General features: G+C 44.7%; 1 protein-coding gene across 1 annotated transcript in view; it reads right to left on the bottom strand.

The window, feature by feature from the left end:
• Positions 1 to 7,333: 7,333 nt before the first annotated feature.
• Positions 7,334 to 21,286, bottom strand: part of LOC120021216 (sarcoplasmic/endoplasmic reticulum calcium ATPase 2) — a 40,567-nt gene continuing 26,614 nt past the window's right edge. Inside the window, exons 6-21 of the mRNA XM_038964877.1 lie at positions 19,670 to 19,750; positions 17,199 to 17,284; positions 16,585 to 16,882; positions 16,304 to 16,470; positions 14,190 to 14,278; positions 13,961 to 14,063; positions 13,639 to 13,770; positions 13,245 to 13,364; positions 12,177 to 12,395; positions 10,327 to 10,662; positions 9,923 to 10,143; positions 9,510 to 9,712; positions 9,297 to 9,382; positions 9,074 to 9,207; positions 8,788 to 8,905; positions 7,334 to 8,633 (exon numbers count right to left, since the gene is read on the bottom strand). Coding sequence (XP_038820805.1) covers positions 8,358 to 8,633; positions 8,788 to 8,905; positions 9,074 to 9,207; positions 9,297 to 9,382; positions 9,510 to 9,712; positions 9,923 to 10,143; positions 10,327 to 10,662; positions 12,177 to 12,395; positions 13,245 to 13,364; positions 13,639 to 13,770; positions 13,961 to 14,063; positions 14,190 to 14,278; positions 16,304 to 16,470; positions 16,585 to 16,882; positions 17,199 to 17,284; positions 19,670 to 19,750 — 2,669 coding nt within the window. The 3' untranslated portion in view covers positions 7,334 to 8,357. The remainder of the gene's footprint in view (positions 8,634 to 8,787; positions 8,906 to 9,073; positions 9,208 to 9,296; positions 9,383 to 9,509; positions 9,713 to 9,922; positions 10,144 to 10,326; positions 10,663 to 12,176; positions 12,396 to 13,244; positions 13,365 to 13,638; positions 13,771 to 13,960; positions 14,064 to 14,189; positions 14,279 to 16,303; positions 16,471 to 16,584; positions 16,883 to 17,198; positions 17,285 to 19,669; positions 19,751 to 21,286) is intronic.

Raw genomic sequence — 21,286 nt, forward strand, 5'->3', positions numbered from 1 at the left:
ATCCCCGTCCTCATACTCAGCATCGTACCCACAGGTGCTCTCGGTAGAGCGTCCCCTGTAGACCGGCCGGGTGCGGAGCTCGCCTGCCACAGTGGCCAGGTTGCCTGGCAGAGAGTGCAGGGACCTCTTGCGCTCCATCTGCATGGCTTGGCTGCCAAGGGTGCTGATCTTGTCAGAGACGTCTCGGTCGTTCACCCTGACCAGGCCCCTGTCATGGTGAAACTCCATGTTGGTGTAGAAGGGCTGCTGCTGCTGCTTCTCCTGGCTCTTCCCTCCATCCCCGGCAGAGTGAGAGTTGGCCCGTTTGATCCTCTCAAAGTTGGACCTCAGCGCTGCCACCCCCAGCCCCATGCCAAGCTTGTCATTGGGGTCAGACGCTAGGTCCTTGTTTGAGGGTGGGTTTGGGCGGCGAGGGGAGATACCCCCTTTCTGTTTGGAGGGCGAGAGGCCGTCTGTCTCGCAGGGCTCTGCCTGCTGGGGCACCTCGAAGGCAGACTGGAGCTCCAGCTCGTCACCGTGGGAGGCTGACTTCCGGGCTGTAGGGGGTCTCTGTTTGGATCTGGCCTCCCCCACCGACTGGAACCGGCTCCGCTCTCCTTGTTCCTGTACGTGTGGCTGCTGAGACTCAGCGCCCAGCCCTGCCTGGTCCCCTCCCTCATTCATCTGGGCCTTCCTGAAACCCCAGCGCTGGCGGTCATAGCTCTTCCTCTCCTTGGCCAGCAGCGTCTGCAGGTAGATCATACGGAAGCGCTCCTTGTTCACCTCCATCTCCAGCCGCCGGATGGAGGCTTTGCACTTCTCCAGCTCCTGCTCAATGCCCCCCACCGACCTGAGCTCCATCTTTGGGGGGTCTGACTCTGGAAACTGAGCTTTCCACGCTTCAATAAATCCCACCGGCTCCACCATTGTTGACATTTACTGTATAGCAATACAGATCTGACCCGGGTGATGTCACCAGTAACCGTATTTCTCGCCTATCATCCAGTTTCCAACAGGGGAAAAATCGGAATGTACCTAGAGAATCTACAATAGAAAAAAAACATTCATTTTAATGGTATGATAAAGCGGTTCAAAAACGGACAATTTAACTGTTGTCACGTCTTTACCGATTTCGCAGACAAAATATATTGTATTGTCAACAATAGAAATAGAAGTATTTCCAGTCAAACGCCTGTTCTGCATTATTCCTGAAAGGCCACTTGCAGAATGAGAAAAAAAAATCTGTCTCGACACAATGACAGCATCTGTCCTCCTGAGCGGATGATCAGGATCTAGAGCGGATCTGGATCTTCCGTGTGATGAGAAAGTGAGAACGGCTCTGCAACTAATTACTTTACATTTTCTTATTCAATTCACTTTATTCCATCATTGATGATCGTCGTTCATTCACATGACAACATCCCTGTTCCATTATCGCCTCCAGTTGTTCCTAGCCCTTTGTACCAGCAGCGACCAAGGAGAATGGCATAAAAATAGAAACCCGAGAATGATATAATTTTCCCACGACAAATTCATTTACTCCTGTTGCTATTCGAAATCGATAATTAATTATAATTTGTTTTGTCTTGTTACCCCATGTTTTCGCGGTTCCGTGTCAATGTACAGTTTATGCAGACATTCCCCGTTCCTCTCCTGTGGTTGTGCTTCGTGTTCCCATCTCAATCTCGCACTGGAGACTGAGGCTGCAGGAAAGGGAGGGACCAGACGCAAAATGATTGACAGTGGCCACACTCGGTTTCGGTTCAATTAAAGAGACAGGGCATGGATGTATTCAACAGTATACCACAGAACAATTATTATTCAATTTTCAGATAATAATACATTATTCCGGAGGTGGTTAATTTATTGATATTTCAGTCAATCCTATAAGCATAATATATAGTCGAGACTGATGGATGTAGTCTATATTCTATGCATTGCAGCTTGGATGGTAGAAAGTGGTAAAATATATGATTGTGTTCTCTCTTCATATGGACTAAGAAATGGCAATTATAATATGCTACAGTGATTGAAATCAACCTGCCGTGCAGGTGTGATACTTGTGGGAGCGTCGGAATTCCTGAAATGACACCAGACTGCCACCCTGTGGCTGTTCACCTAAAGTGCATACAGTAGTAGGCTAATGATTATACTCACTTCAAATCCACAATATACACCGAACAAAAATATAAACACATGTAAAGGGTTGGTCCCATGTTTCATGAGCTGAAATAAAATATCCAAGACATTTACCATGTTCAGCCTGTTTGTAAATTATTTTGGCATTAAATACGTGTCACATATCAGTTGACAAACAATGTAAAAAAAGAATATATTGACTTAATAAAGCCTCATACAAACATGGTTTCGCTTTGCTTTCTTGAGTAAGGCAGCTCCAAAATGCAGGTGTTTCAGCCTAGCTCAGCGCTTTCTGTGGTGGAGTGGCAGCCAGCGGAAATACAGAGTGTAGGGGGTGGTAATCTTCTCTAGTTGTGCCGTGACTGGCTCAGTGTTCGGTCACTCATGGGGACACTATGTCACCGCAAAATCTACAGAGCCATAGATTTACGTTAGAAGTGCCCATCTACAGAGCCATAGATTTACGTTAGAAGTGCCCAATGACCTTGAACCAAGAAGGTTCAAGGTCATTGGCCACAGATAAAATTATGTTAAATCACATTATATCTCCTGTTGCTTTGGTTGGACTGATCATGTCAACATCATACTTTCAAAATCTTAGCTAGCAAGCTAGACAAGCAATCATCCTCATGAGTTAAGTCGACAATCTACTGGCAAATCCTTTTCAATCCTTGTCACATGAAGAGAAATTATAGATAAAACATATCGGTGCTCATCAGCCATTGGACATAAACATTACACAACAAGTTGGAAATCGCAAATTCAACAATAAGTGGTTTGAAAGGAATCAGTGGCTAACTGCAAGCATTGCAAAGCAATCACTAGCCTGCTATTCGGTGGAGAGGGTGTGTGGTCCAAGTCTCGGTTTAAGGGTCTCTTTTCAAAGATTAAAAAGATAAACATTCACAGGCAACACCATGGGCCAGAAAAGGTTGAATACATTGGTCATGCTGTCAATACAGCATGACTTCTTCCGAGTTCAAAAGAACTGGAAACTCAGAACTGGGAAATCTCAGACTTTAGTGAGTTCAAGATAACTGGAAACTAGCTCTGACAGGGAAAATACGTTTTGAATGGTCATCCAACTCGGAATTCCAAGTCGGGAACTCGGGCCTCTTTCTAGAGCTCCGACATGAAGATCACTGACATCATGATTCAACCGTGTTTTTTTCCAGGTTCCCAGTTGTCTTGAAAGCACCATAAATCCAGAGAATGCCAGACATTGATGACAAAATTTGCCCACAAGAAGTGCCGGGCCACCTTCCTGTTCAGCACAACAAAGTGAGTCCAAAAATGTATTGTATGCTGCTGCATAAATTTTGTAATATGCCAGGGAGATTTGTATACTGTAGCTAAGAAAGTAATACTAAGTGTATGTTGTGTAGTAAGCTATTAGTAGCCCATGTGCTTACTGTTCTGACTTCATGGTGCACATGTAGCCTATAGCCTGTTTTAGAGAAATGTCATCATCGAATATTGTAAGAGCTTTCACTGTCTGCTTATATACCCCCTTTATTTATCCTATGGTTCTGACTTGGTGTACAGCAAAAATAATGTAAGAATGGCCCATGTTCTGAATTCTGTCGCTGTACATTTCAAAAGTGCAGAAAACAAATCTTTTTTTGACTACATCTGTCTTAGCTCACTCATTGTCAATAGAAATGATCCGCTCATCGTTCCCTTATGCCATAGTTTTTACATTTGAATTGTCAGTAGAAACCACATTTGTTTAAGCAAGTCAACCATATCAGCTATGGTTTTTTAAAAGGCAGTAAATGAGGCTGAATGAATTGTTTTGCTGCCAGACAAGGCTCCGCTGATAGCCAGGTGTAGCGGTGGTAAGGATTCACTCTATGGTGCTGAAAATAAAACTCTGCTGTTGGGACAGCTTTATGTAGGACCTAACAGTTTGTGGGCACCGTTCGTCACCGTTATAAAGTGCAATTAACGTATTGTTTAGTGTTGTGGCTTTGCTGGCATGCATATACATTATATCTTTTTTTTGCCCCACCAAGATTTGCATGCTAAAATCAGCACTGATCATTACATGGAAAATAAAAGGCCACTCTAGTGTGCAGTTTTGTCACATAACACAATGCTACAGATGTCTGAAGTTTTGAGGAAGCGCACAGTTGGCATGCGGACTGCAGGAATGTCCACCAGAGCTGTTGCCATAGAATGTAAATTTTTCTACCGTAAGTCCCCTCCAACTTTATTTGAGAGAATTTGGCAGTACTTCCAACCGGCCTCACAACCACAGACCACGTGTATGGTGTGTTGGCGAGCGGTTTGCTGATGTCAACGTTGTGAACAGAGTGCCCAATGGTGGAGGCAGGGTTATGGTATGGGCAGGCATAAGCCACGGACAACAAACACAATTGCATTTTATTGATGGCAATTAGAATTCACAGAGATACTGCGACCAGATCCTGAGGCCCATTGTCGTGCCATTCATCTGCCGCCATCACTTCAGGTTTCAGCATGATAATGCACGACCCCATGTCTCAAGGATCTGTACACAATTCCTGGAAGCTGAAAATGTCCCAGTTCTTCCATGGCCTGCATACTCACCAGACATGTCACCTATTGAGCATGTTTTGGATGCTCTGGTTTAACTTCTACAACATTGTGATACAGCTCCTGCCAATATTCAGCAACTTCGCAGCCATTGAAGAGTGGGACAACATTCCACAGGCCTGATCAACTCCATGCAAAATAAATTTGTTGCGCTGCATGAGGAAAATGGTCACACCAGATACTGACTGGTGTTCTGATCCACGCCCCTCCCTTAAGGTATCTGTGACCAACAGATGCATATCTGTATTCCTTGTCACGTGAAATCCATAGATTCTGGCCTAATTTATTTATTTCAATTGACTGATTTTCTTATATGAACTGTAACTCAGTATAAAAAAATGTAGCATGTTGCATTTATATTTAAGGTAAACATAGGAGTACAGTAGTACTAAAGTAACTTTCTATTCCCAATTTAATTTTGTATTTTTCCATAATAGCTGATATGAACAATAATACATCCATCCATTCATCAAGACACATAGCCTGATCGCAGATTTGGCAAACAATGAGTGAAAGCAAGTTATATCACAGACCGACACTCAGGCTACAAGACAAGGATTGACCCCGATTAATAAACCATTGAAACCATTTGACAGAAACCAACCTGTGATGCATGTTACTATCATTTTGTGCAGATAATGATCAGTCATATTTACAATGTTCATGTGTTTCAACATAGTGAGTTAAAACAGCTCTTAGCAGATAGAGGCATCACAGTTTAACTGCAGCTTCAATAACTTGCATGACATTGCTAAGACAAAAAGGGACAATTTTATTCAACATATATAGGACACAGCTATATTGCAAGTCACTGATAAATTAAAGTCACTGTCTGTCTTCTGTTTGTCACGAGTCACAACTAATAGTCAGTAGTGGAGAGGTTATATTATTACAGTTCACTCAGCAGACCTCAGTATCTCCTGGAACAATATTGTGCAAATTCAAACAATGTCATTGAGAAATATTTTTGATCAGTGATGAACACAAATAGTATTTGTGATGTTGTAGTATAGGTCTCTAAAATAAATCTAATATGTCAAGGAGAATTGCACAATATTATCTTACTATAGAAATCTAGATAAACTGCATGGCTACTTACAGCTGGAGGGCATGCACTGTGTGTTGTACATGAATAGAAAACTATAGTTCACCTGATGTGAAATCTTGAAGGTGGGAAGAAGGTTCTTCATGCAGGTGGGAATGTCAGGGACATGGAAGGCTTCCCTGTATAGAAGAATCCAAATGGCATCATCTCTCCCCAGTCTAACATTAATAGAAAGAAAAACCCTCGAACCATTCTAACCCTCACCCACATTCCTATACCATCTCATTCCACTTACTATTTGGTCATCTTTTTCATAATTGTGAATATACTGTAAATGCATTGTACCCATGTCTGCACAGGTTACATATAGAGTACGGGTCATGATATCAGAGGTGCGATGCTACCCAGGACACATGCTGGACAGGACAGTATATTTGCAGAGACTATCAGACTAGATGTAATGGCAGGTTTTAATCCTCACCTGTAGAGAAAGAAAATATGATGAGTACAAATATCAGCACAGAAAATGAATTCTTAACAGGATTTCCAAAAGACAATGTACAGCACAGTATATTTTCTTGCAGACAACACTAGATGACACCCACACTGATATCTGTGATTGTGTGGCAGCATAAGCTTAAGGTGAAAAACTGTTCATGTGCAAGAAAACAAGATGTTCTCAGGTAAAGTCCGTTAGAAGAACGGTGACATACTCGATTTATGATATAGATTTGAAATATCTTCGATTCAATATCAACCACAACCAACTGAATCAGACTTCTATGCTCAACATCAGTAGCTTATCAGTCCTGTTTAAGTGTGCACTAAATTACAAAAAAAGAACGTTTAGCCTTACAGTCAAAAGCCCATCCTGAGTCTATAGCCAGTCAGAGACAAGTTAATTCAATCTGATGAGCGGAGCCCTAGCTGTCATCAAATCACAGTGACAGCAGAGCTGCCCGAGCACCAGATAGACCACTCTCAAAATGACAAGAACAGCAGAAATGGATTGATCCGATGGGCTCAGCTGGTCAGTCAATTATTTAATGCCAAATATATGCTGATGCCTGCAGTTAATAAAAAGTTTAAGAGCTAAGTCAGTTGTCTTATCAATTCTTGGTATAAGCGATTGGTGTGTTAAGAAATGTGGAGGAAGAATGTAATACTCACTAGCGAAAGGGAAGCCAGTGGAAGGCATTGAAGGAGAAAGTAGTTGTTAAAGAACACACACAGTGCAATCAAACCAAGGCCTCTACCAAAAGACATGCTTCACACAGAGGGAAGTTTCTACATTGGATTGCTGAAAATCAGACCCATTTAATAAGCCGATAACGTGATTGTATGGACTCCTATTCTAAAAGTATACGGCACCTGTCAGACTTGTAAGCCCCCCAGAGGGGAGAAAAATACTCTAGATCAGAGTTCTGTATAAACACACCCTGACAACCACGTCGCGACCATTAAGCATGAAGCATTCAAAGACTTTGTACATTATCTATATTCAAGTATGTGCCCATCCAAAACCCACACTGTATAGAAATGATCTAGACACCTTTAGCTTATTCCTGGTAAAGAAAGACAAAAACACATTGATTCAAAGGGTTCATGAATGTATTTGTTTTAAGTAGAAAAAAAATATAATTGTTGGAAGTTCATGGTTTGAGTAGTCAATTGGAAAAACTGCATTTAAATCAATGTTTCGTAGCCTTTGCTCTTCTTTGAATCAACCCATGTCCCACAGAGACGGCAACATTTACATCCTTTAAAACAAGTTAGAGGGAAGGTCAATCGCTTTTTGTCAAGTTGGTTTTCTACACAAGGAAATAGGGGCGCACCTCAGGCGTCATAACTATATTGACTAAATATTGAATAGAGACTAAAGCCAAGTATGTAAAAACATCTAGAAATGAGCTAAATTGATCATATTGAGGTAGCTGTGCTCTGCCTAGTGCAGAAATACTGGCTTTTCAAAATCAAAGAGTTCAGTTTAAAAATAAACAAATCCATGGTCATTTTTACATTGATGTGGGGAGACGTGACTAAATCGTAAGTGAAAAAACATACAGTTCATGCTAGGTCAAAGAACATGCAGCTTTCATTTTTCAGGATACTTTTGTTTTCAGAAATGCATACAATCACTCCACAAACTCGTCACACCCATCTCCTGCCAACCGGGACTTGTCCATCGTTTACACAAAGTGATGAACAAAAACAGTTGCATACAATAGTGTTAAATCTCTGTACAGGTCAATGGACTGCTTTTAAATATCTAATTTGTATACTCGTGAAAAGGGAAGCGGAAAACAGGAATGTATTATTTCTACTGTAGTGAAATGAGACAAAATTACAATCCCAAATCATTAAAAAAATACACATTTAAAAAGGCAATATGAACAATAAAAACAGACAAGTTTTTTTCCCGTTCGAACCAGCAAAAAGTCCACAGCTATGGGCATGATGGTCAACTGACACTCAACAGGACTTTAATTGTTACATTTTTATATTATTTGTTTAGTTTGTGTCCTCGTGCATGCTCGGCAGGCACACACTAAGTCTACACAAACACACTCACTCTAGCTACGCACACACAGGAGGAAGAGGGTTGTGCTCAAGTCAGTCAGGACCAGAACATGTCTGCCATGTTAGTGTCGGTGCTGTAAATCCACAGCACCAGCGGGAGGGTGAGGGCCACAAAGGGCCAGGAGATGCCCTCCATGCAAGCAAACAGGGAGCAGCATTTGCTGCTGGGCTTCTCCAGCTCTTTACCAGGGTAGTTCTCCATGTAGTTCCTGGCTGCTAACTTTAGGACCTCGTCCAGCAGGAGGACGGGCAGGGAGAGCTTCAGCACCATCAGCCACTGGGTCAGGTTCAGAGGGGTGATCTGGAAGATGATCTGTAGAGGAGAGGATAACATGAGCGAGCCGGATAACCTCTCCTGCTTTCGCAGTTTCTCCACCCATCCCACCTTTTACACTAGCATTATAATATCTTGTTCTAGAAAGCATTTCTGGTAGCCTCGGGCCCATTATTAGTGCAGGTAACCTCACCGGCAGGGGCTCCACATAGAGGATGAGAAAATGCAGGGACATGGAGAGGCAGATGGCTCCCAGCAGCCACATGTTCTCCCAGGGGGGCATACGCAGCAGGGACTGGTTCTCTGACACACTGAGGGAGAGAGAAAGAACTGGGTTAAGTCACTGGCTGAACACCCATTTGCCCATCATTTCACCATGTACACCAGATGAGTCTCACAACATTATACCACTAGTGACAAGCCTAAAGCAACAGTGAAATAAGACAGGGAATGTGAAAGATGTAGTGGCATAGTCTGACCTGTTGAGGGCGTTGCACATCTCAATGGTGACGAGCACAGACAGGGCCATGGTCATAGGGTAGGGGGACTCAAACAGCTCACACTCCAAACCCTCAAACTCAGGGTTCTCAGGACCACACTGCAGGAAGTGGCTCTGTGGGTAGAGGAGAAAAACAGCCAAGTAAGAGTAACTGTGCGTGTGTGAGTGTGTGTGTGTGAGTGTGTGTTGTATTGGCATCTTACCAGTTGGTAAAAGGTGATCCTGGGTCCGTCCGCAGCAGCAACGAACCACCAGGCAGCAGCCCCAACTGTTGCCACACCCACATAGCCTGAAGAGGTAGAGCACAGGAGTCACATGGCTATCTGGATACACACAACAGCCTAAACACATACAACTAAATAAAATCAATGAAGGTGAAGGGATATTTATGTGTTGTTCTATAGAGGCCCACTCACATCCGATGGCGAGGTATCTGAAGAAGAGCCATCCAGAGATGAGGGGCTCTCGGGCATTGCGGGGGACCTTGTTCATGATGTCCAGGTCGGGGGGGTTGAAGCCCAGGGCTGTGGCAGGGAGGCCGTCCGTCACCAGGTTGACCCACAGCAACTGGACAGGGATCAGAGCCTCAGGGAAGCCTAGAGCAGCGGTCAGGAAGATGCTGTAGGAATGATGGAAAAACATTTACATGGTGGCTTGTTACCGTAGCACTGAGGACCATTTATCGATTACCCCGCTGAAGAGAGGAGATGCTGTGTGCGTCCCAAATTACACCTTATTCCCTATATAGTGCACTACTATTGACCACCTCCCTATTGGGTCAAAAGTAGTGCCCTTCAAATGGAAATGGGAAGCCAGTCGGGATCCTCACCAGACGACCTCTCCCACGTTGGAGGAGATGAGGTAGCGGATGAACTGCTTCATGTTGTTGTAGATGGCCCTGCCCTCCTCCACAGCCGCCACGATGGTAGAGAAGTTGTCATCGGCCAGGACCATCTCAGAGGCCGACTTAGCTACAGCCGTGCCTGAACCCATGGCGATGCCGATCTCTGCCTTCTTCAGAGCAGGGGCGTCATTCACGCCATCACCAGTCTGGCCATGGAGAAAGGACAGGGCATGGTTAACCAGTTAATCAACCGTTTAGAATAATCACATACTGGATTGAGTCGAGGTTACATTACATGCCGAGGGCTGACCAATCATGAAGGCCCAACCACAAAGTGTGGAGTTCCAGTACAAACTGATGAGGAAGGTCTCAGGTGGACAATGTCTCACCATGGCTGTGATCTCATCCATGGACTGCAGGAACTCCACGATCTTGGACTTGTGAGATGGCTCCACGCGGGCGAAGCAGCGGGCATTCACCACGGCGTCTCGCTGGGCCGCCAGCGATAGGTCGTCAAACTCACGGCCGGTGAAGGCCATGGACGAGACATCGTCGTGGTCGCTGAAGATGCCGATGCGGCGGCAGATGGCCACGGCCGTGCCTTTGTTGTCGCCGGTGATCATGATGACGCGGATGCCAGCCAGGCGGCACAGCTTGATGGAGGCAGCCACCTCAGCCCTGGGGGGGTCCAGCATGCCCACGCAGCCCACGAAAGTCAGGTCCGTCTGGGGAGAGAGTCAGACCAGACTAGAGTCCTGGCTTTGGCTCACTCACGACTCATCCAATGACCAAAATTATACATTTCTGAAATATACACTTATAATTACTTTGCAGCCTCATCAAGTTTAAAGTGTTATTAGTTGTACTTGGGGCTGTGGCGGTCAAAGTTTCAGCACCCGGTGATTGTCAAGCAATTAACTGTCGGTCTCACGATAATTAACCGTTAATTAACAAACACATTTAGCATCTCCTGCTTCCACACAGCCTACAAGTCACTGATGCAGACCTTTGAAACACCTACATTTTAAAAAGTAATATAGCCTACACCTTCACAATAAAGCCATGATTTATTTTAGACAGGTCTGAAGAAGCATGATATGAAGAAAATGTAGTCGATTTCAGAAGAACAGAATAGCATACCGAGTTGTCCTCATCTGGCTATGCCAAATGGCTGTGGGCTACACTAGTTAATTTAGCAGACAAGATTTGCTTAGGATTCTGTGGCATTTTCTGGTATGAAGGATACAATTGAACAAAGCTGAATAAAATAGAAAGGATATTTTCTCCAAACGATTTGAGGGAGTGTGCACATGCGGCTACTCTGTGTTGAGCGGTTAACAAAGAAACAGGTTCTCCTATATGCTTAATTTAGAGTTATTAATGTAACTTTAGTTCTCCAAACATGGGGCTATATGATTATATTTTTAATACATTGTAAGGCTGCATGACGTGACTAATAGGCCAGCAGCGTACCACCCTGCATACCACTGCTGGCTTGCTTCTGAAGCTAAGCAGGGTTGGTCCTGGTCAGCCCCTGGATGGGAGACCAGATGCTGCAGGAAGTGGTGTTTGAGGGCCAGTAGGAGGCACTCTTTCCTCTGGTCAAAAAAATATCCCACTGCCCTGTGTAGGGTGCGGTCTTTCGGATGGGACGTTAAACGGGTGTCCTGACTCTCTGTGGTCATTAAAGATCCCATGGCACATATCTTAAGAGTAGGGGTGTTAACCCCGGTGTCCTGGCTAAATTCCCAATCTGGCCATCAAACCATCACGGTCACCTAATAATCCCCAGGTCATTGCTGTAAATGAGAACGTGTTCTCAGTCAGTCAACTTACCTGGTAAAATAACGGATGGATAAATTTAAAAATTAAAAAAATAACGATGATTTGAAAAAAGTTACTTTAAAGGCATGAGCTCAGCAATGCGCACATGGTAGGAGGTTACAAACACAAAATGTTCCATTATCAAAAGTGACTGCGATTATGCATGTGCAGTTATGGTGAAAATGATCTTCCCCAAACTTGAAAATCACTCACTGCTTATATATGCAAGTTAGGCTCTACACCCCTTGTAAAGCTGATTTATTTTAAGTTATTTGGCCACTTTAGTTGTAATACAAATCTTTTTAAAACATATAGGCCTACGGGCTAGGCTAGTCTTAAATCACTTCTCTGAATAAATGCCCTGCTATTCCTGTCACTCACTTCATTAAGACCCCTTCTCCCTCCATTCTCTCACCTCATATTCAATGAAGCGGTTTGAGTCTTCCAGCACCATGTCCTCTTTGGCGACGGGGTTGTCCTTTGTGGCCAAAGCCAGGCAGCGCAGGGTGTCACGCCCCGTCCCGTACTCCCTGATCACTGACAACACCTTGTCCTTGATGCCCAGGGTCAATGGCACCTTTTTCCCTCCTACACGGATGTGAGTGCACCTGTCAATCACTCCCTCTGGGGCTCCCTGGAAAGAGAGAGCGAGAGGAAGTCAAACCAGGGGAAATAAAGCATCAGCCTCAGCTCATTTACTACATACTGTAGATTAAACTACAATTATAAACCGGGTAGTTCGAGACCTGAATGCTGACTGGCTGAAAGCCGTAGTATATCAGACTGTATACCACAGGTATGACAAAACATTTACTGCTCTAATTACGTTTGTAACCAGTTCATAAGGCACCTCGGGTGTTTGTGGTATACTGCCAATATTCCACAGCTAAGGGCTGTATCCAGGCGTTGCATCGTGCCCAAGAACAGCCCTTAGCCGTGATATATTGGCCATATACCACTCCCCCGCTCGGGCCTTATTGCTTCATTATCAACCAGGTAGTTTCGGTCATGGATGCTGATTGTCTGAAATAGCATTTCAACCATGTGTATATCAAACAATATACCATAGGTATGATGCAAAAATACTTGTTTACTGTTCCAAGTAAAGTTTCAAGTAAAGTAACTAGTTAATAACAGCAATAAGGAACATTGGGGGTTTGTGGTATATGACCAATATACCACGGCTAAGGGCTGTGTCCAGACACTCTGCAGGCTGTGCCCAGGCACTGTTAGCCTGGTATATTGGCCATATACCACACACCCATTGGGACTTATTGTTTAAATAGACACTACTAAAGTAATCTGGTACAGAAACAGATCCTATAATTTATCATAGTAATTATGAAGTGGCATCTAGACCTGCATCCCAAATGGCACCCTATATAGTGCCCTATTCAAAAGGTTGTGCACCATATAGGGAATTTCTCAGGTGTCCACGTGGTCTACTATCCAAGCTATACTGTGGGTGGCTCCTCATTGGTACCTTGACGAACATCTTGCCGATGGAGGAGCGGGCCTTGTTGGGGGTGCAGTACACAGACATGGACTTCCTGTCTCTGGAGAACTCCAGGGTGAACTCCTTATTCATCAGCTGCTTGATCACCTGTACCACACAGAGAGGAAACACCAACACATCCTTAACTGGAGGAGTGGAACAGCACAACTTGGGGGGGGGGAGACCACACTCAGTAAGCATCCTTGAAGGCCCCCTATTCCCTATATAGTGCACTACTTTTGACCAGCAGGGCCCATAGGGCCTGGGTCAAAAGCAGTGCACAATAAAGGGAATAGGGTGACATTTGGGACCAACACTCAGTTGTATAATACTTCACATGAGGAACATGTTGGGATTGAGAGAGTAGCAAACAGTAGCTTACAGAGTTGCAGGCGTTGGCTCTCTCGATCTTGGACATGCCCTTGAGGTTGGTGTCGAACACGTTCATCTTCTCCACCAGACAGGTGAGGGCAGTCTCTGTGGCCTCGCCCACCTTCTCATACACACCTTTGGTCTGAGGAGAAAGCACACACTTATTAGCAAGATCGTAGCGATGAACAACTAAAAACCAGTTTACTTGTATATCCACAAAAAGAATAGTGAAGACTACTGATATTCAAACCAATAAATCAACCACTGATTTGTGTGACAGGTTCCGGCTGGTTGAAAAGTACCGAACAGTGAAGTTTGTAAAGGACACAAACCTCATTGTAATCCAGGGAGGAGTCGTTACACAGGGCACAGATAGAGGCCATCTCCACTAATCCATCATACTGGGAGGACTTGACTGGTTTACCATCATGGTACCTGGAATAAAAGACAACAGTCATGAAAAAGGGGGAACAGTGAGCTGAGGTAGGTTGTATTGGTGTATTGACAATGAGACTACACAACATGTTTCCTTGACTGTGTGTGTGTACTCTAATTACTCACACTTGTCCCTCAGGGGCGTATGTGGAGCCAGTAATGGTGAACTCCTTCAGGGAGCAGCTATTGCCCTCTGCCTGGTCAATAATGAACATCTAGAACAAACACAGGGAGAGAATCTGTCAGGTTACAAGTCACACAGCAACAGTTCTGGACCAGTAGTTATCTAGATCCCTTGAATCAACCTAACACTGAAGAGTCCATTGATCTACATGCGGTAGTAGCAGCCTACCCAGTAGGGTGCAGCAGGTAACTGCAATACAAGTAGAGCACTGACAAACCATAATAGCCGTAGGCAAATGAATGAAATCAATTCTACTGCGCCTGGGAATAAAACCACTAAGGATTAAGCACATTTTACACTGGTGGCTGTAGGTCTCTTGAAGAGGTGTTCTCACTGCAGGGTAGACAAGGGTAACCAATTTACATCCGTGCTGGGATGAAAGCGTGGATGTCATCTCTATGTAAATGAATGGTAGCCCACACAATGTGACGGAGGAGCAGGACATTAGTTCTCCATAAGGAACAAAAACAGACAAACCAGCAAGGAGGCGGAACAGGGGAGAGAAAGAGAGTGAGGAGGAGAGAGAAAGCAGACAGGGACAGGGTGAGAGGAGAGAAAGAGCAGTGAGAAAAAACTGAAACAAAGGGAGAGAGAGAGAGAGAGAGAGAGAGAGAGCATGTGCGTGAGAGAAAACAGAGCGTGAGTAAGAGGGCAAGCCTGCCGCCTCCACAGCTGGCATGCAACAGAGAGATACGCGCACACACACACACTGAGTGAGACTCATCTCCCAGGCGTCTGCTCTGCAAAGAATCGAGGCAGGATGAGAGACGGAGAGAAATATCCAAATAAAAGGATGAACCGGTGTTCTTTCCCCTTCTCTCCTGAGGCACAGTACAGACTTCAAAGAGCTATGACATCAGGAATGCTTTACCAAAATCACAGAATAAATTAACATTCCTCTACTCCAGCCGGCTAATTTTAGAGCTACCCCTCTCACACAGCAGCCGAATTGCAGTATCGGTACAGGAATAGTTCAAAAGTACATTATGCTAGGAACCTTTGCATTGGAAAACAATTAGACAACGTAAACAAAATGTTGCTTCAAACCCCCCCCCCCGAATTCCAAGAACTGCATCACGCTACTATGTTAGAGGGGAGAAGGACAGATCTAAAAAAACAAGGTCAGTTATGCAACACTACTGCAAGTGACTGACTGCTGCATAAAGATCATAATACTGCATGAGAGAGGGGGGGAGAGGAGTGGAGGTAGCGGGATGAAGAATATAAGAAATAGGGATTTAAACGTGAGAAGAGAGGGCAGGAGTGATGTAGTGGAAGAGAAGAGCAGCAGAGGAGACCATTGGGGAAACAGGCTGGGGGACTGAGGGAGGGGTGATAACGCATTACGGTCTTTTCACTGCCCTCAGACTGGCGATGAGTCACACAAGGTGGGGGCAGGAAGGTACAGAGTTCGGCAGATGGATTTAATCTATCTAATAGGGTAGAATTCAATGAATACGGGAACAGCGAAATTTCATAGCCTCCTCTTTCCAATCTCATTTAAACCATGCTTGCAAATAAATGAATCCTTCATTATAAAGTGTTGCCCTTCAACACCCTGGGGATAAATCCACACTGTCAGCAGATGCTGTCAAGACTGATTTATTTCCAGGGATGATGCCAAATCATTGTCAATGTTTTCACTGAATGGATTGTTCACGGTTGGCAAGAACATGGCCTTCTCCTTACGCAGGTTTACAGCTACATAAAGTAAAAGACGAGTAAAGATGAGTTTAGAGAGCTTAAAGTGTGGAAGAGGCTGCTGTAGGCTCTGTTTATCTCAGCTGGACCCCTACCTGCTAGTGCAGAAAGCTTGTCCTAGGAGGCCAGGTGTGAGGTGGTGTTTTTAATCACGGCTTTCACATTGAGCAGCAGGAGATGTGTTTCATATAGTGACTAGGCTGTAGCACAAATACAGCTAGAATGATTGATATTTTTCACTACTATGGTAATGTTAGTTTTAATAATCTGAATACGACCCTGAGAGTCAGACGTAACCATAATACTTATCAACCGCCCCTACTCCCCCCACGGTGCTCTGCGGATGGGGACTCACCCTGCAGACAGACATCTGGTTGGTGGTGAGGGTACCGGTCTTGTCCGAGCAGATGACCGAGGTGCAGCCCAGGGTCTCCACAGAGGGCAGGCTGCGGACGATGGCGTTCTTCTTGGCCATGCGGCGGGTTCCCAGAGCCAGGCAAGTGGTGATGACAGCGGGCAGCCCTAGTAAAGAGAGCGATGAGGGGAGTTAGACATACTAACAACGCTGGAGCCCAATGTATTGTTTTCTGTATACTATAGACGGCTTCCCCTCACTCCCTCTTCCCACTCTCTTACCCTCTGGGATGGCAGCCACGGCCAGGGCCACAGCGATCTTGAAGTAGTAGACGGCGCCGCGGATCCAGGAGCCTCCGTGGACGGGGTCGTTGAAGTGGCCAATGTTGATGAGCCACACGGCGATGCAGATCAGGGAGATGACCTTGGACAGCTGCTCCCCGAACTCATCCAGCTTCTGTTGCAGCGGCGTGCGCTCCTGCTCTGTGGCCGCCATCTCGTCCCGGATCTTCCCGATCTCCGTGTTGACGCCCGTGGCCACCACCACTCCCACCGCCTTACCCGCTGCTATGTTGGTGCCCTGTGGAGGAGAAAAGAGAGGTGGTGAAACTACAGGTGTACACTGCTGAGGGATGTAATTACCTCAAATACACATTGGGACATGAACAAGTGAGGGAGGAGCAGAAAAGAACCGGGGAAGAAGCGGACAAGGATAAGAGGCCAGCTATCAAAATCCCAGAGAGGAACATGTAAAGGAGATGATAGAGGGAACGGAGGACATAAGTCTTGGGTTAGCTAAAAGAGAAAGAGGATCATGTAATGAAGAGGCAAGAGAAGATGAAAGGGGAAGGGAGGAGCGAGGAGCGAGGTATTTCAAGGTTTTCTAAAAGACTCACACAGAAGAGCATGTTCTTCTTGTCCTGGTTGACAGCCCGGGGATCAGGCACCGGGTCAGTGTGCTTGATCACAGAGACAGACTCTCCTGCAGAAGGACAAAAAAAGGGATGAGTAAGGATCAAACGCAGCCCTTACACAGAGCAATGAGGTGACAGGTTGACAGGTGTGTTGACTTCACAGCTGACTGAGCATGGCTGCCAATTACAAAACGCTGCATGCAAAAGACTTTCACACTCCTGTGAAAGTGAGTGTGGACACCTGCTCGTCATGGGCATTAATATAGAGTTTGTCCCCCCTTTGCTGCTATAACAGCCTCCACTCTTCAGGGAAGGCTTTCCACTAGATGTTGGAACATTGCTGCAGGGACTTGCTTCCATTCAGCCACAATAGCATTAGTGAGGTCGGGCACTGATGTTGGGCGATTAGGCCTGGCTCACTCAGTCAGCATTCCAATTCATCCCAAATGTGTTCAATGGGGTTGAGGTCAGGGCTCTGATCAGTGAAGTTCTTCCACACAGATCGAGAAACCATTTTTGTATGGACCACGCTTTGTGCCAATGGTCAGACTGTCAGATGGTGAAGCGTGATTCATCACTCCAGAGAACGCGTTTCCACTGCTACAGTCCAATGGCAGCAAGTGTTATACCACTCCAGCCGACGCTTGGCAATGTGCATGGTGATCTTAGGCTTGTGTGCGGCTGCGCCACCATGGAAACCATTTCATGAAGCTCCCGACGAACAGTTCTATTGCTGACGTTGCAGTTTGGAACTCGGTAGGGAGCGTTGCAACTGACGACAGACGATTTTTACGCCCTTTAGCACTCAGGGGTCCCGTTCTGTTAGTGGTAGGCCACACAAACTTTGCGGCTGAGCCATTGTTGCACCTAGACGTTTCCACTTCACAATAACAGCTCTTACAGTTGACCGTGGCAGCTCTAGCAGGGCAGAAATGTGACAAACTGACTTGTTGGAAAGGTGGCATCCTATGACGGTGTCACGTTGAAAGTCACTGAGCTCTTCAGTACATTCTACTGCCAATGTCGGGATTGAATTGGCTGTGTGCTAGAATCTATACATCTTTCAGCAACGTGTGGCCGAAATAGCCGAATCCACTAATTTGAAGGTGTCCACATACTTTTGTAGTGTGTGTGAAAATAGTTCACGCTTTACAAAAATAAAACCCCAACATGTGACAATTCCTGAGATTTTACTGAGTTACAGTTCATATTATTAAATCAGTCAATAGAAATACATTCATTAGGCTCTAATATATGGATTTCAACTGACTGGGCATGGGCCATGTAGCGTAGCTGCAAGCAGCTGTGGCCCACTGTGCCACCATCAGGAAAAATTGCACATATTGCCCTGGGACGAGCTACTTCTGTACCGTTTAGGCTTGCCAAATATCAGAACTCAAACTGATCCTACGATATTATTTTGATGTAATTTGGACCATTTTCAAATTATGTTTACTACAGAACCGCTCAGCACCAAAATAGGTATATAGCATATATAGAAGCACATCTTCCAACACAATATTTTCCTAGACTCATGCTCAAACATGGCCACTGTGAGCCAATGAGCTTGCATGACTGATATTTCCTGTCCAACATCATTACCATGAGGCTAAACTGACCCATTCTTTATAGATAAGACTCAAAATCGCTGAGTGTGTGCCAAATGTCATCACTGAGTCAAACAGATTGAGATAAAAATATGCCCGTTATAGCGACACCGTGTGGTCGATATGAATGTGAGCGATATGTTAAGTCTCGACAAAGTGTGGAACATGTGTACCAGGATTTGTTACAATACGATGGGTCACATGTGGCTCAGTTGGTAGAGCATGGCGCTTGCAAAACCAGGGCTGTGGGTTCAACAACAAATTTCAGTACTCTAGCTCAAACAGGGTGAGGGGTGTGACCTTTAAGAAGTTAGCATTTTCAATCGCTTGTTACAACACCACCATGTGGCCAATTGGCATGGCATTGCATGAGAGGGCGTGGTGCTTTAACATCATGCAAGGTTGCAACCTCTTAGTCCTTACCATCTCACGTGAATGATTTTTCACAAATCGACAGAAAATAATCAACGCCAACAGATACAATAGACTACCTTCTCAACCTTCGGTCTGTCTTTCCCTCCCTCTATCAGTCCATCCTCCTCTACACTGCATTGCCTAAGCACTGCTGACTCTCGAATAAATGATCAGTGAGTCACTCAGTGAGAGAAATTATCATTGTTCTCACATTGACCGTTTCAGGGTCATCCTCAATTGGTGACTCAACCTGGAGCTCTTCATCAGCCCATATAACCCAACTACATACAAGCTCTACACAAAAAAAAAAAGGGTAAATAACCTTCAGACTATGAATCCCTGGAACATTTCGTTCTTGCAATGCTTTTTTGGCTGCAATGCTTTTCTGGCTGCAAGAGCAATGGCAAAGAAAGATTGAAAAGTATGACTCACCTGTCAGAATGGACTGGTCCACCCTCAGGGTTGTGGATTTGATAGAGGTCAGTCGAATATCTGCAGGAACTTTGTCGCCAACTGTGGAGAAAAACAATGTAGGGAGAAACCATTAAGTACAACTAGAGCCTTTTTAAAAACAGGTCTGAGTTGATTATACCTTCAGTAAATGGATTACGGCTTTATAAAACAAGTTATTTCATGTGAAAAAGAGTAAAAACTAATGACCTTCACAGGTAACATCCAATTCTCCCCACACGAAACCACTGGCTCACTAATACATGCAGAATGAAGGCTAATGACATCAAACGAAACATTTTTGCAGATAAAGCGATCTGTCTAAAAAGATGAACGTTCCACTGGACGGGCGGGGACTGAAATAGAAGGCAGCTCATTCTTTCCACTAAAACAGGGCTTTGGTCAAATGTAAATCTCCCATTACCAAACAATTCTTTGCACCACTGAAATGGGACAGGAACAAGATGCTATTCAAGGCTCTTGACATTTATTAGTTACAGCTGAGAGGGTAACAGTGTATCCTGCTGTCAGCCTGAAAGAACAACAGGGATTTCCAAATGAGGTTTCATATGATTTGATTTATTAGGATCCCCATTAGCCGACGCCAATGGCAACAGCTAGTCTTACTGGGGTCAGACAACAAAAAACACATTACAGACAAAAGACTTTACATACAGAAGATAAAGGGACTGATAAGTTGCTTTAGGTAGTGGGGTTTGATTAAGAATGCAGAATTTATAAGGGCTTATTCAGATGTAGTTTTACTGTGTATTTAGTCCAACTACTTCATATAGACAAAGTCTGAAGATAGGGAAGGCCTACTGTACGACATGCAAAACTAGGGGTGACCCCAATTAGTCGACGGGCTGTTGGTCGACCAAGATTTAGTTTTCGTCGAGCAGTAGCAAATATCTATATTATTTTTATGGCACACGAGACAACCGTCTGATTCGTGCCCATCTCAGTGAATTAATCCGTTGGAGGCCGCGTGGATGGCACAGTCCAAGAAGGGGAGTGAGGCTAAAACGCACTTCTCTCTCCAGAATGTGCTCTGACAATTTTTGCACATTCATTGTTTCACAACATCATTGTGTGAATTGTTTGCCTTGATTGTTAGGGTCGATCAATTCACCTTTACATATATCACCAGTAGTACATTTACCATTAATTCCTAATCTACAATGTTTGTTTAGTTAGGGTCATTTCTGTTAATGCATTCAATATATTATTATTCCAGTCTTTTACAGTTCATTGTCAGAGTGCACATGTTGTTTGCAGAGCAGAAACAAGATTATTTAATACCATTTGTCAAGTTAGGCATTGTCTTTAGTTTGGAGCGCTAATGTTCCACGAAACTGTGCATATGAAAACCAGCACTGGCACACAGGTGGGAAAGATAAATTGGCATTCCACATGAAAGGTTGCTGACTCCTCGTGTAGCCTATTACTGACAACTTCAGGAGAGTAAAGGCAGAATTTGAAAAAGCCAGCAGGAACGGGAGGATGGTCGGGTCAGGTTAAGTTTTTTCTCTCTGGTTATCTTGATCTCTGGCTCCCGAGTTATTTGTGTCTTATTTCAAACAGTTCACTTACGGCATC

Source organism: Salvelinus namaycush, chromosome 26 (genome assembly GCF_016432855.1).
Source record: "Salvelinus namaycush isolate Seneca chromosome 26, SaNama_1.0, whole genome shotgun sequence".
Lineage (NCBI taxonomy): Eukaryota > Metazoa > Chordata > Actinopteri > Salmoniformes > Salmonidae > Salvelinus > Salvelinus namaycush.